This window comes from Rhinopithecus bieti, unplaced genomic scaffold (genome assembly GCF_001698545.2).
Source record: "Rhinopithecus bieti isolate Rb0 unplaced genomic scaffold, ASM169854v2 scaffold_6547, whole genome shotgun sequence".
Lineage (NCBI taxonomy): Eukaryota > Metazoa > Chordata > Mammalia > Primates > Cercopithecidae > Rhinopithecus > Rhinopithecus bieti.
This window is the reverse complement of record NW_016805133.1, coordinates 110,903-125,196: the sequence shown is the minus strand read 5'-3', so window position 1 is coordinate 125,196 and position 14,294 is coordinate 110,903. Positions and strand designations below refer to the sequence as shown.

Below are 14,294 nucleotides of genomic sequence, written 5' to 3'. Positions count from 1 at the left end.
GATGCTCCATTTATCTCCTTCACTGATCAGTAATACCTTATGTTTGCAAAATATTTTAACCCTTCCTAAGCATCTGCACATAAATTATCACATTCTAATGTCATAGGAAGGTTGCTGCACCAATGTATGTTATCTTCACAAAAATCTTTGCATTAATTAGGTTCTTATGCTGTTTTATGATACAGTATAAAGGACAGGTCTTAGAGAATCCTAGGTTTGACAGAACAAAGGCTAGGAGATACCAAGGATCTAACTTATTTTATGAGAAGAAAGAAGGAAAAAGTAATTATCAGAACAAATTCTGGATGTCTCTTCAATTACGGACAAATAACTGATACTTACCTTACCTATGGACCACATATACTCCTATCTTATCAAACCATTTGCATAATCACAGGTACTCATGCAACAAACCTAGAAGCTAAATGCCTGGCGCTGGGACTGAGGAAGAGGAGGTTGGAAACTGAGTTAAATAGGGCACAGTTTTAACTCATCTTATTAAATGTAGAACAAAAGCTGAAAAACATGAGATGACTTAGTCATAAAGATGGCTTGTTGACCTGCAAAAGATGGAAGGGAGGTCATGGCAGAGAAGAGGGGTGAGTAGTGGAAAACAGACTGTAAACCCTACACTTCCAAGAACAGTCTTCCCCAAAGCCAAGTACGAAGGGACAGCTCTATGGTGGTGCTCTGTAGACTATAAAGGACAGGACCCAGAGATCCTCATGTTCTAGAGAAAAACTAGTTCTAGGGGGCTAAGTGCATGCCCTGCTACTAGGGTTAAAATGACAGTGGCTCCTCCCCCCAGTCAAGCCAAAGAGAGACGTGTTTGTTACTCCAGAAAGCACTGTAAGAATGAAGACTCCTCTGGGCCTCAGAAAGAAATGGGTCTGGGCAGCCGTGTGACTCCAAACATCAAGGGTCCCTGTGGAGTGGTGCTATGAAGCGTGCAATGTTTCATCACGTTGAACATGTTGTTTAAGCACCTACAAGATTCACTGCAGAGGATCAAATGACGTGCCTACCCTTGACAGATACCTCACTGCCTGCCTCCCTATCTATATACAGAGGGGCATATTTGCTTATATAGGTCCCAGCCCTCGAAAGCGTACAGGCACCCTTATAGAAAGAATCTATAAGGGTTAATGACTTAACCTGATGACACCTGGTTTTGATCTGAGGAAAGACATATGTAAATACCAAGTAACGCAAACAGTTCAGTGATTTCTTCCAGAGAGACAGGAAAGGACTACATTTCTCATGGGAAAACAAACTGCATGCTCAAAATGTACCTTAGTCATGATGCTAATAAACGAGGAGAAAACTTGACAAACTAATGGCAAACTAACCTTGTTGGCAAAGTACAGCAACCATCTGCGGTGAGTCTGACTTGAGTTTCGTAGCTATCGGGGGGACACGCCGTCTGCTGAACAGAAGGGCATTCCACAGTCCTGCAGTCCACGCCGAAAACTGAAAAGGGGCAAACAGAGAGGCACCGTTTATTGTTACATTTACTTGCTTTTGGAGTCCCTAAATGAAATACTAGCTCTTAACAAATTTCCAAAGTCTCTTTGCTTCCAGAAGCCCAGTCCTAGTGTCGGCATGTTATTCCAGTTAATGTTACAGAACTGCAATATTCCTCAAATTTTCTGTGTAACGAAAGAGGTGGGGATGAGATATTTAAGAGTTACAACGAAGACAGAGAAAGAATTAAACCAGCAGTGGTTACATGGATGGTGACAGTTAGCCAGAGGCATTTCTGATTGACAGAATAGTTTAAGAGATGGACAAGGGATCACTTTGCTTGGAGTGTTTATCTAGTAGTTTAAAAAAAAGAAAGAAAAAGAAAAACCCAAACAAAAAAACAACTGGCTGATGATTAGAAACTTGCGAAGAGGAAATCACTATAACTCAGAAGTGTTCACAGACCACATCGGAAATGCTGCCACAAGAGCAAGGATGTTAGAAATAATATAAAGCAAGAAACAGCTGGGACACAACAGTACATCAAATGTTGGCAAAGAGGGTGAGTAAACAGTCAAAGATGACTTGGCACATGCTATAAAGTAAAGAGGGCAGATATGGGGGGGAATTGGCAAAGAGAAAGATTGGGGCTGAGTGTTGCATTATGAAACTTCTGGCATTTTGATGCATGTATTCATCTAAAAATAACTTTCTGTTTTATGTATGATTGTTTTTAAATGTAATAATTCAAAGTGGCAGATATAGCTGCAAATAAGGTCTCTGACCTTCTCTGGGGAAATGAAGCAGATTGCCATAGTACCATAAATTTTAACCCTACCTCCCCAGTCAAGCATACTTTGAAGGAAAAACAGAAGAAAAGAGGAAAAGACACGCTCACTATCTGAAGGTGCTTATGTACCAGTGGATGATCACTCTGGTTCTCTGACTACAAGGCCAGAAGTCAAGCTGCCATTGGCCCAAGGTGGCAGATTCAGAGGACACCAGTGAGAAGGCCCATCTTCATGTGAAAGGAGAGGCCAGGGGTGGCTGAGGAGGGATCTGCTACCCTCTGATGCAAAGGAACGAGGCTGCTGAGACAGAGCTCGTGCATACCTGGTTTGCACTCATAGAGGTCACAGCACTCTCCCGGCTTCCCTGAGGCTTTTGACACTAGTATGTTCAGGTTTCCCGGCTGGCAGACTTTGCGCAGACAGCCTGCGGGGTTGCACACGCAGCGGCTGGGTAAGGGACAGCACTCCCCGGGAGGAGCATAACCCTCGATCAGAACAGAATCTTCAGGACAACGTGGAGAGAACTGGACTTCACAGCGCGCCTTGGAGCAATCTGGCTTCTCTTCTAAATGGGAGAGAAAGAATTTAGCTTATGCCCAGGGCAGTGTGGGGCACTTTCAACAGAAGAACAGACAGTCCTGATGATCTATTTAAGTAGCCAAAGAGGAGAGTAGGGAAAGAAATTCAGTGTAAACCTTCAAACTTAGTTTAACTAACAATGAAAACCTCACCCAAGATCTGCCCATGACACCAAAATATGAGCCTGAAATTCCCTTCTTCTCCGTCTTCCTACCCACTTGTGTTAAACAATGAACATCTAGAGCAATGACCAAAATGAAGAAAGGCGAAGGGAAGATGCACCCACGGTGTGGAGAATCTGAAAACTGGACCCATTCCTTGACTAACTGAAAGGTCTTTGAATTCAAAAGAGTTTTAAAGGCTGTTCTTTGAAAACAGTGTACCTTAAAACACAAGCAAATCATGGCTACTTCAGAAACTGGAGACAATGTGTATGACAATCAACATGGAGGAACTCTACCTGCACACTCTGAGTTTCAGTGGCATTCTATTAAGAGTCTGTGACTTTATGATGTGGCAGCTAAGCAAGATGGATAATGAGTCAAATTCCCATGTAATTTCCTGAAATGGCACCTGATGTGTTTCTATCTCTAGCAAAGCTCCATCAAACACACCTTATTCCCCTCTCTCTAATATTATCTGCTGACCCATTGCTGTATCTCAATTTTAGAGATGGGAAAAATAAAACAAGGTGGGTTTACTCAGATTTCACAGCGGGGGAGCAAAGTCCTGGCTTCTGGAACCCCAGTCCATAGTTTAGCTTCTTGGGTTCACTTTTAAGAGACCTATACGAACATAAGGCCCTTGAGGAAAAGATGGAAATAGACTAAAAGACATCCTCACAGCCCAGGACCTTTGGTGGGAGATGGGGAGTTCAGGAGACATTAGGTGAAACTGATGCCAGTTAGTACCAGGCAATGTTTCCGTAAGTGTTCATTGGTCTTCCTAAAGTAAAACCCAAACAGAGAATTGTGTAGTAGGATAAGACCCAAAAGGTCACCTAGTTTAGTTTCCTCATTTTGTAGATAAAGAACCTGAGGCCCCAGAGCTTAAGTGACCTGGCTAAGGTCATTGGTAAACTTACAGAATCCAGGTCTCCTCATTACAGTCCACTCAGGTCTTGGTATCATAGCAGTGGATCTCTTTCTAAAACCATGCCTGTTCCTCTAGTCATTTTCTACCTTGCTGTATCTTTCCTCTTCCTTATCTATTTCTTGTCTACTTAAGACATAATATAGGAGACCCTTCATACTTACAGTTCTAGTAAATTCACTGAAACACTGACTGAGAACCAGCTTGGGATATGTCAGTAAAGAGGAAAGACACAGGTCCCTGTCCTCATTAGTTGATACGGTAGTGGAGGATGACAGAACATAAGTAACAAACATTATAAAGAAGAAAATTATATAGTAGTAAAGGGTGATATGTGCTATGAGGGGAAAACAAGAACAGAGTAAGAGGGAATTGGAATGCTTAGAAGAAGCGGGTAGCAGTACAACGTGGTGAAAATGGATGGGCATGATTGAGAAGTTTATGGCTGAACAAAGACTTGGAGGAGTGAGGGGACGAGCCATGGAGATACTTGGGAGAAGAGCATCCCAGCAGAAGGAACTGCTGACGCAGGCTTGTGTGTCCCGGGAAGAGTAAGAACGTCAGTGTGGCTGAGGCACAGCAAGTGAGAGGAGAAACAGGAGATGAGGCTGGATGAGCAGCAGGGGTACCTGGTCATTTAGAACCCTTATGCCATTTTCAAGACTGTAGTGTTCACTATGAGACAAATTAGAGCTTTGATTATATAGAAAGAGGAAGAGAATAATTCAGAAAAACAGGTCTTAGAAAGGTCGTCTTAGAAAGATAGGACTTTGGGAACTTGGGCAACAACAGGAAGGTGCACAATATCTGGGGAGGAAGGAGACGTGGGAGGAGGTTAGAAAGGCACTTGGCAAGAAAGAATATGGAAGAAGACAGATGCTAGCACTATTTACCACAGCTAGGTACAGGGTGTGCTGGAGAAGGAGATGAAATGGGTTGAGTCTTAATGTTGCCTTCCTTCTGCCACCTACCTTATGACTACACTTAATTTTCCTGTTGGATAGAAGACTACTTCATGGCACTTGTGCCTCACTCAGGGGAAACATTCATTTGCAGGCCTCTACCCTTCCTGTGGCTACCACCCACATGCCAATATCCAATAAGCAGCTTAAAGCAGAATGGAAAATAAAACAGCCTCTGTCCTAAGAGCAGACTTCATTAACACACATGCCATGTGCTCATGTCACAATAACCCCAGAAGGTGAGTTATTATTTGCTCCATTTTACAGATGATGAAACTGAGATTCAGATTTATTTGCCCAAGGTCACACAGCTAGTAAATGGTGATGTGAAACTTGGTCCATCCGGTTCCAGCTATGCTCCTCTGTAATAATATGCCTCCTGTCTCAGGAATCACTACTGTGATCCTGAGAAATCAGCTGATTTCTCTGGACACAGCTCCTTCCCTATCAGAAATGTGGTTTTTGTTAAAGCTACCAGGTTAGCTGCATCTCTGCTCCCTTTTACCCAGTCTTATCTCATTGCGTGTCTCATGGGAGCTACAGCCTATATGCCACAAGTGCTTGGGTCAAACAGGAGTCTCAGAGAATCCATCTAGCCCACTTTCATAGTATAACCCCCCAAGGAACTGCCGTGAAAACAGGACATGATAACTAATAAGGAATTCCACTCTCAGAGCCCCGTCAGTATGGAGGAGAATAAATCAGCGAGCTAAGGAGGAGAAGGTGAATCCTGAATGTATGCGGATTAAGCTGGAGTTTGTAAAATGCATTTGGTAGACTGCTTATCTGGCAAACACATTGTTTTATAATTAAGAAAAGCTTTGTGACTTTGATTGCAAATAGCACTTAATTCCTACTCTTGTTAATTTGCTGTCATTAACATATTCTTATCATATTCTATTACATTTTTATTTTATAAAATATTTAGTATGTAATAATCAGAATTTTGAAACATATGCTTCGATTAAACATTTCCATTAAAACCCAACATATTAGTTCTTGCTGGTTATCACACTTTTTTTTTTTTGAGACAGAGTCTTGCTCTGTCGCCAGGCTGGAGTGCAGTGGTGCAATCTCAGCTCACTGCAACCTCCGCCTCCTGGGTTCAAGCAACTCTTCTGTCTCAGCCTCCTGAGTAGCTGGGGCTACAGGCACACGCCACCATGTCCAGCTAATTTTTGTATTTTTAGTAGAGATGGGGTTTCACCATGTTGGCCGGGCTGGTCTCGATCTCCTGATGTTGTGATCCGCCTGCCTCAGCCTCCCAAAGTGCTGGGACTGATTACTGTAGTGAGCCACCGTGCCCGGCCGGTTATCCCACTCTTTAAGTTCTTTTTGACAGCCCCAACATTGTCACTTCTTCACATGTGTTTTGCGGTTCAAGCCTGAAGAGATGGGTTTATTTCTTAAGAGCTGCCTTTGTAATAAAAGCGGAATAGGGTAGGCTACCAAAGACACAGTCTTAAGTGTAAGTCGATCAGAGTTTGACAGCCAGAAGGGATGTAAGAATGTTAAAAATGCAGGTTAAATCTTATTAAAAGCTTTTCAACTTTTCTCAAGATGATCACACTGGCTTTCTCTTTAGTTTATTAATATAATCAGTTGGATTTTAAATCATCCTTGTGTTCTAAGAATAAACTCTGTTTTTAAAGATCCTGTTGGATTTGACTTCCTAACATTTTAAGATTTTTAAATTTATAAAATTGAGTTATGTTCATCTTTAGTTCTCTCTATGATGGCCTTATCCAATTTTAGTTACAAAGTTACACTCTTTTTTTTTTTTTTTGGGGACGAAGTCTCACTCCGTTGCCCAGGCTGGAGTGCAGTGGCGCAATCTCGGCTCACTGCGAGCTCCACCTCCTGGGTTCACGCCATTCTCCTGCCTCAGCCTCTCAAGTAGCTGGGCCTACAAGTGCTCGCCACCATGCCCAGCTAATTTTTTGTATTTTTAGTAGAGATGTGGTTTCATCATATTAGCCAGGATGGTCTCAATCTCCTGTCCTTGTGATCCGCCCGCCTCCGTCTCTGAAAGTGCTGGGATTACAGGCGTGATCCACCATGCCCAGCCTACACTAACTCTTTTAATGAGCTGTTTAGCATTCTATCTTTTTCTCTGCTGTAAAACCATTCAAATAACACAGGAATTATCTATTCCTTGATGTTTTCATACAACTCACCTGTGAAACTATCTGAACTCAGTATGTTTTTTGAAGGGGGAGGGGACAGATTTCTTCTTTGGTTATTATTCAGGTGTCCTACCTCTTTTAGAATTATCATTCCTAACTTGTATTTTAGCAGAAAGTATATAATCCATCTAGATTTTCAAGTTCATTTCATACTTTATTGACGAAGCTTCCTTTATTGTACTTTATGTCAGTCCTTTTAAGTTTCTGAATCTCTTACTTCTTTGTCTTTCGGATGATTTTGTTAGTTTTCCTCTAGTGTTTTAAGATTAATGCTCAGTTCATTTCTATTTGGCTGACTTATAACAAACACATTTCTTACAGCTATTATACAAACAATTTTAATTATGCTTTGAATACTTCAATCAAATATTGCTTTGGTTATCTTCTGATTTTTCATATGTACTGTTTTCAATGTGACTTGCTGCTAAGTTATTTATACGTCTCCTTTTTAAATATTTTTTAGAAGAGAGATATTAAATTTCTGCATAGGTAGATTTGGGGGAGCTTTCTTTTTAAATTTATAGTGTTACTGCCTGGTTGCCAGAGAATGTAGGCTGTACAATTCCCTACTTTTGTTAACTTACTGAGTTTTGTATGTTTTTGGTTTTCAGCACATGTGTGTATGTATGTGTGGCCTCATAACCAATTTTAAAATAGATGGGTATTTGAAAAGAACATATATCCTCTGCTTATTACATATAATCTTGCATATCTATTAAATCAAGCTTAATTATAACATTCTGATTACCTATACCTCACATTTTTTATCTGATTTCCAAGAGGGATCTGTAAAATCTACTACGAGCCAGTAACTTCTCTTCAAATTTCCAGAACTTACTTTAATTTTTCAAAGCTATGTGTTTAACTTCATGACTAGCAGGCATAAGATTCAAGCCTTCAAATTGTGAAATTATGCTTTCAAATAATTTAGATTTCCAAAGTCTCCATCTTTCTTATTTTGTAATTAACATTCCTTTTTCTCTTCTTTCAACCCTCTATTTACCTTTCAATAAATTACCTAGAATCCCTACTCACCCCGCATCTTCCTCTGCCCCGAACCAGTGACCAGTTTGTCACTTAAATGTAACACAATTACCATAACATCAGGAACTGTTTTTCTGAAACCCTTTTTTTCAGACTTTTTCTATAAATTCTCCCATTAGATTTTATTTATTCTTCTCTGTCTCTATTCCAAGTTTCTTCCATGAAGAAAACAAGGATAAAACTACAGCCACTCCATCAATCAGAACGTTTTCTGACATTACTTCTGAATTTTAATTTTACCTATTTGAAAAGAAGTCGCTCCTGACTCTTTTCCTATGGTGTCTAACAGATCTATATGCAATACTTAAACTAACTTTTATGCCTGGTTTCACTGACAACGCTGCAACAGACATTTAAAAAAAAAAAAAAAAAAGCCTGCCCAGATACAGAAAGACCAAAGTGACAAAATCACTTGCAACAGAAATAATTGTAGAAAAATAACCTGGTTTCATCATCTTAATAATCTTTAAGAAGTTAGTATTAAAATAGTGATAGGCTCACCCAATATAAAGTGATTTTTACCATAACCCTGGAAAGTTTCTATCAATCTTAGTCACTTTAATGTGTATAACTGGATCTTGGCCATTGTTAGGCCCTCTTCAGGTCGATATGTCAAGAAAGTACAGGTTGGTGCAAAAGCAGTTGGTTTTGCTATTGAAAGTAATGACAAAGACTGCTGTTACTTTTGCACCAACCTAACACAATCATGATCTATAAGAAGCAAATGCATGCAAGAGTTTCTGCTTAAATGCAGATTTAAATAAAACACAAAGGCAAATGAAAAACTACTCATGGTAAGAGGAAAAAAAAGAAGATAAAAATTATATTGGCAGATTACCATTGTCTCTATTTAAATTTTGTAGAGTCCCATACATCTGACACTGAAAACTTCTATTTCAAAATCTCTTCATATTCTCTCATTCTCTCTCTCTGACACACACACACACACACACACCCACACGCCCACACACACTCACGTGGGATACACAGCTATCCCGAGACAATCCTTGGGCGGTTCAAGCTACTTCGGGGAATTCGAAGGACCCCAAATTTGGATTACATTTGATAACAGGGAATTCAGCATGTAGAACACAAAGTCAAGCGAAGAGTCTGGGGTCACTGTTTTTCCCACACCTCCCTCTGATGTCTTTTATAATCTAAAGCCCTGGAGTAGCTGTGGTATCAGCCTAGAGTATCACGGGGGCCCTCGGTCACTCGGTAGCATAGGGAGACCAACCTTGAGAATTACGATTCTGGAGAAGACAGGCAACAGAGAGCTACACAGCACAGTGCTGGGTGGTGATAAAGGCTTTGCAGCATATTGAGTGATACGGGTGCCATGTGTCAGCCAGGTCAGTGAAGGAAGGTATCTCTGACATGGCATTGGAACAGAGGCTTGCATGAAAGAAGGGAGAAAGCACACAAAACACAAAGCAAGAGTGTTCCAGACACAGGGAATGGCAAAAATGATGGCTCTAAAGCAAGAAGAAAGGGCCTACTCTTTAAGTGGAAAAACAGACTTCATGATTATTAAGAAGGAATCTAAACTGATACAATTAATAGGCAGAAAATACCAATAAAGACTCAACAAGAAACATGTTTTGATGGATAATACTTTTTTTTTTTTTTTTTTTTAGACAGAGTCTCGCTCTGTCGCCCAGGCTGGAGTGCAGTGGCCGGATCTCAGCTCACTGCAAGCTCCGCCTCCCGGGTTCACGCCATTCTCCTGCCTCAGCCTCCCGAGTAGCTGGGACTACAGGCGCCCGCCACCTCGCCTGGCTCTTTTTTTGTATTTTTTTAGTAGAGACAGGGTTTTACCATGTTAGCCAGGATCGTCTCGATCTCCTGACCTCGTGATACGCCTGTCTCGGCCTCCCAAAGTGCTGGGATTACAGGCTTGAGCCACCGCGCCCGACCGATAATGCTTCTTATCAAGCATTAAATTCCCATGGTCATGCTGGAGAAATGAAAGAAATCTCCACTAATTGAGCATCTCCTACGTGTGGGGCATGCCTCTACTCATTCTCACGTGCCTTTGTACTCCTGTGTGAAGAAGAGACTATATCTTCATCTCTACTTGACAGATGAAGAGACAGACCCAGAGAGGGTAAGAAACTTGGCCAACGTCACAAAGCTAGTCGCAGAACTGCCAAAGCCCACATTTTCCCACTAGTCCATAATGCCAAAAGCAAGAAGAGTTTCAACTGCAGCTACATTTTTCTTAACTACAGAGGAAAAAATTAATTTGCAAAGATAAAGAGGTTCAGGGTCGTTAGCGTATCCTCATTACTTTCTTGTTGGCTGTCCTATTTCACTTGTTCCTTGGCCTTAGAGATATCATGTGATAAAAGGAGGAACTTTCTTATATTCAGGATTACTTTGTTCTTAAGACTTCTATTACAAATGTAATACGTATGTCATCACTAAGTTTTTAAATTTAGAGACTGACTCCTTTAAAGTTACACTGTGAATTCTTTTCATACACATTCCATGATTTTATCATAACCTTTTTTGGCAAGCTTTGCTGTGAAGACTTGTTCCGCACAATCATAACCCCAAGGGGAAAAAATTAGACTTGTTGATACAGTCCCAGAAATATTTCATATTTCAAGCTCGTTCAGAAACATCCACTGCACTTTCCCAGCACTTTCTTAGACTCTGAATTTAGCATTTAACAGCGATGGAATCTTTTCAGAGTCTTTTCTTGGTGGTTTGTCAAAAATGCCATATTAAATTGTTTTTGACTACCTAATAAAGCTAGTTTGCATCACAGTGGAGTATAACTTAGCCAAATATAAAGGGAAAAAAATGATCTGTAAGACTATAACGTGATTCTTTAATTCAGTGGTTCTCAACCCTGGCTGTGCATTAAAATTACTCACAAAGATTTTTAAAATACCACTGTCTGGATCCCACCTCAAACCAATTAAATCAGAATTTCTGGAGGAGGAGCCTGGGCATTAGTACTTGTTTAAATAGCTCCCAGGGTGATTCTATTGTGCAATTGGGCCTGAGAACCACTGCCTTACTCTAAGCAAACAGAGAATCTTTACAATGAAGCTCCCTATTGACAGTACAGCTTCGCCAAGGGCATGTTCAAACACCCTGGCAAGGCACAGCTGGCCAAGTGCCAAAGAAGCACTGAACCCTCCAGATCTCTGCCTGCCACCAGGTCTAAGGCATATATTGGGCCTCACCGTGCCTCTAGGAATCTCCTGAACCACACGCCTTTTCTTCCCAAAGGATATTATGGAATTGTGTTGATAATGATGCTTTAGATTAGAGATTTGTTACTTAAAGTGTGGCCCCTGGACCAGTAGCGTCGGTATCACCTGGGAGCTTGCTGAAAATGCAGAAACTCAGACCTCACTCCAGACCTACTGAATCAGAATCTGCATTTTAGCAAGATGCACAGTGAAGTTTGAGATGAACGGCTCTAAAGTGGTTGTCAAACAATGATCCTTGGACCAGCAGCATCAGTATCTCCTAAGGAACTTGCTAGAAATGCAAATTCTAAGGCCCACCAGACCTACAGAATCAGAAATGCTGGGAGTGGAGCTCGGTAATCTGGGTTTGAACAAACCCTAGAGGTGATTCTCAAGCGTACTATAGTTTGAAAATTTAGTGCTAGAGTAATGATTTTCAACCCTGGCTGCCAAAAGCCCTCGGAGAAGATTAAAAATCCAAAAGCTCCAAGTCCACCCCAGACCAATTCCAATTAAACAGAATTACTGGAAGTGGGACCGTAGTATCGGTACTTTTTTTTTTTAAAGTTCCCCAGCTGACTCCAATGTGCAGTCAATGCTGACCCATTGTTCTAGGGACCCTCAACTCCTTCATCCTCCGCACTCCCAGGGGATTTAAGCTGCTTTAAGTCTTAGGAAATTGGATCCAACTAGCATTCCCTGGAATCTTCCTGGAAAAGTCAGAGCTTCCTGGGAGGAAGAAAAAAAGTTCAGAGCAGCTTCCAGGATTTGCCTTTTATGGGACTGGGAGAGCCAGATGCCAAATGTGGCCTGTTTGCATCCTACTGAATTTTAAAACAGTTTTCAAATATTTACTGAGTCCAGAGACATTTTATTTCATCTGTTAATTCACACCAGAAAAATATATCCAACTTAGTCGCAGAAAATTTGCCATTCAAATAATTATATGTATATATTCACACACCACAACAAATTTCAAAATGTAACAATGAATTTATTTTTTAAAAATCTGGCAGTAAAATAAGGCCTAAGGATGGTTTAGATAAATGTACAAAGAACTAAAGATTGGTTTCAAAACGATTAATTTTACCTAATAAACTACAGTCTTCTCTGAATACCTCCCCCACCAAACACATTTTGCCATAAACACTGACCCACAAAAAAGGAATCAAAATTATTAGAGAATGGGACAAATGACTAATGAGGAAAATTAAATGAACTAAATTTGTATAGCCAGCTCAGCAACATTTTAAGAAGACTCTTTATAACAGCTTGAAAATGTCACAGAGGCATAAACATTAGAAATTAAGAACTCCCCAGGTGATGTTTACCGGAAGGTGGCATCCATTTTAGAACAACAAATAAAACCTCTATCAATTTTTCCTCCACTGAGGAAGGGATGGGTAACTTGGTTCTTTCTCTGTGCAACAATGACAGCAATTTGAAAAAAGTACATAATAAAATGTCAGATTTTAAATATGTCAGAGTGAAGGATCTGGTGTTCATCTGTAAAATGAGAGACTGGCCCTTGTGGGTATCTCCTATGAACATACTCCAGCCAGATGTTCTGAGAGCCCTTCCTATGTGGTCAGGTTCCAAGGATGCTCAGTTCCTGTTCATTCAAGGAAGACCGACAAATGCTTGCTGAATTAAAGGAGCAGCCAGTCATGTTCCTTTAAAACTCAGGTATTTGTCAACACTCTAGAGTTTTAGTAGTGAAGCAGAAAGTGTGATCTTACGTGATTTTAAAGATAAGGAATAGTAAAACAAGGGTATTATCAGTGATGTTGTCAATAAATTCCTGAGTCCCCGAGGTGGCATATGGATTTCAGACGTTTTTAGAAAGACTTCAAAGAATATCATGTGTTGATCTGAGATTTCTGAAAGTGACTTTACTTATGTAATTAAAATGATACAGCAAGAATAAAAAGAGGGTGCTGAATAGAGTGTACAGGGCATAAATGTATCTATTCTACAAGACTGTTTTGGAGAGTAAAAGAATATATACTTTTTCTTATATGTAAAAGTATTATGTAATACTTTTGTAAAATATAAAGTATGTAAGTATAAAAACATTTCACACATATATGTGTATATCTATATGTACACAAACACACACACACACACACAGAGTACTCACAGGTTCTTATATTTTCTCCTCTGTTTGTTTTAAACCTAACATCTAACACAATGTCCCAGAGCACAGATGTAATCACTCCATGCTTGCTATGGAACTTTACTCATTAAGGTAAAGTTGATTCTGAAACACACACATACACACACTCATAGGCATAGGTACACACACACACAGTCCTCTTGCATGCCAAAAGTTTTAGTTTCAAGTGCTGTTTCTCTGTCAGCTTCCATTACTTTCTCTTTATAAATTGTCTCCACTCTGGAGAGAAGGAAGGAATCAGCCTTATATAGGTAATTTCTCCTGGGGACTGTTCTCAGCAATTTCTACATTCAAGATGTGTGGACGGGCCCTGTTTACAAAGTTGTCAAATTGACAAGATGGCATATAACGGTAGGGAGTGCCTCCAAAAACAAACAAAGACGTCCCAATGTTTATACCCATACCATAAAGGCTCTCCCTGGTGAGAAAGTGCTTCTGCAGACCCCTCCCAGAGGTGGGCATGCCTCTGAAAACAGCCTCATTCTGGTCCCAGGACTCCTTCTGTGAAGGATCTCCACCCTACTGGGCCATTCCTTTGGCTCCAGCAAACTTCCTAATCAGACTCGCACTGAGGCAAGCCCCTGATGGAGGCCCGCGTTTCTCTGCCCTGTTTGTGTCCTTTGCGTATCCACCACGACCGCCAAGAGGACACCCAGAGACTACAAATATGTGAGCTGCAGCTGAGCAAAGGGATGTGTTTACTTTCCATCCTGAACTACAACTTGACCTACAGCAAAAACAAAAATACTGCAATGTGTATTTTTTTCCCAGAAATGATAATTATAGTACTCCAA

At 40.6% G+C, this 14,294-nt stretch overlaps 1 protein-coding gene across 5 annotated transcripts in view; it reads right to left on the bottom strand.

Annotated features, from left to right (window-relative positions):
- CRIM1 (cysteine rich transmembrane BMP regulator 1) overlaps positions 1-14,294 on the bottom strand; it is a 197,358-nt gene that overhangs the window by 107,105 nt on the left and 75,959 nt on the right. For 4 of the 5 annotated variants that reach the window (XM_017871276.1, XM_017871277.1, XM_017871279.1 and 1 more), the window contains 2 exons: positions 2,578-2,820; positions 1,350-1,470 (listed from right to left, as the gene is read on the bottom strand). In XM_017871276.1, the coding sequence (XP_017726765.1) occupies positions 1,350-1,470; positions 2,578-2,820 (364 nt within the window). The remainder of the gene's footprint in view (positions 1-1,349; positions 1,471-2,577; positions 2,821-14,294) is intronic. The other variant, XM_017871280.1, reaches the window with a different exon arrangement.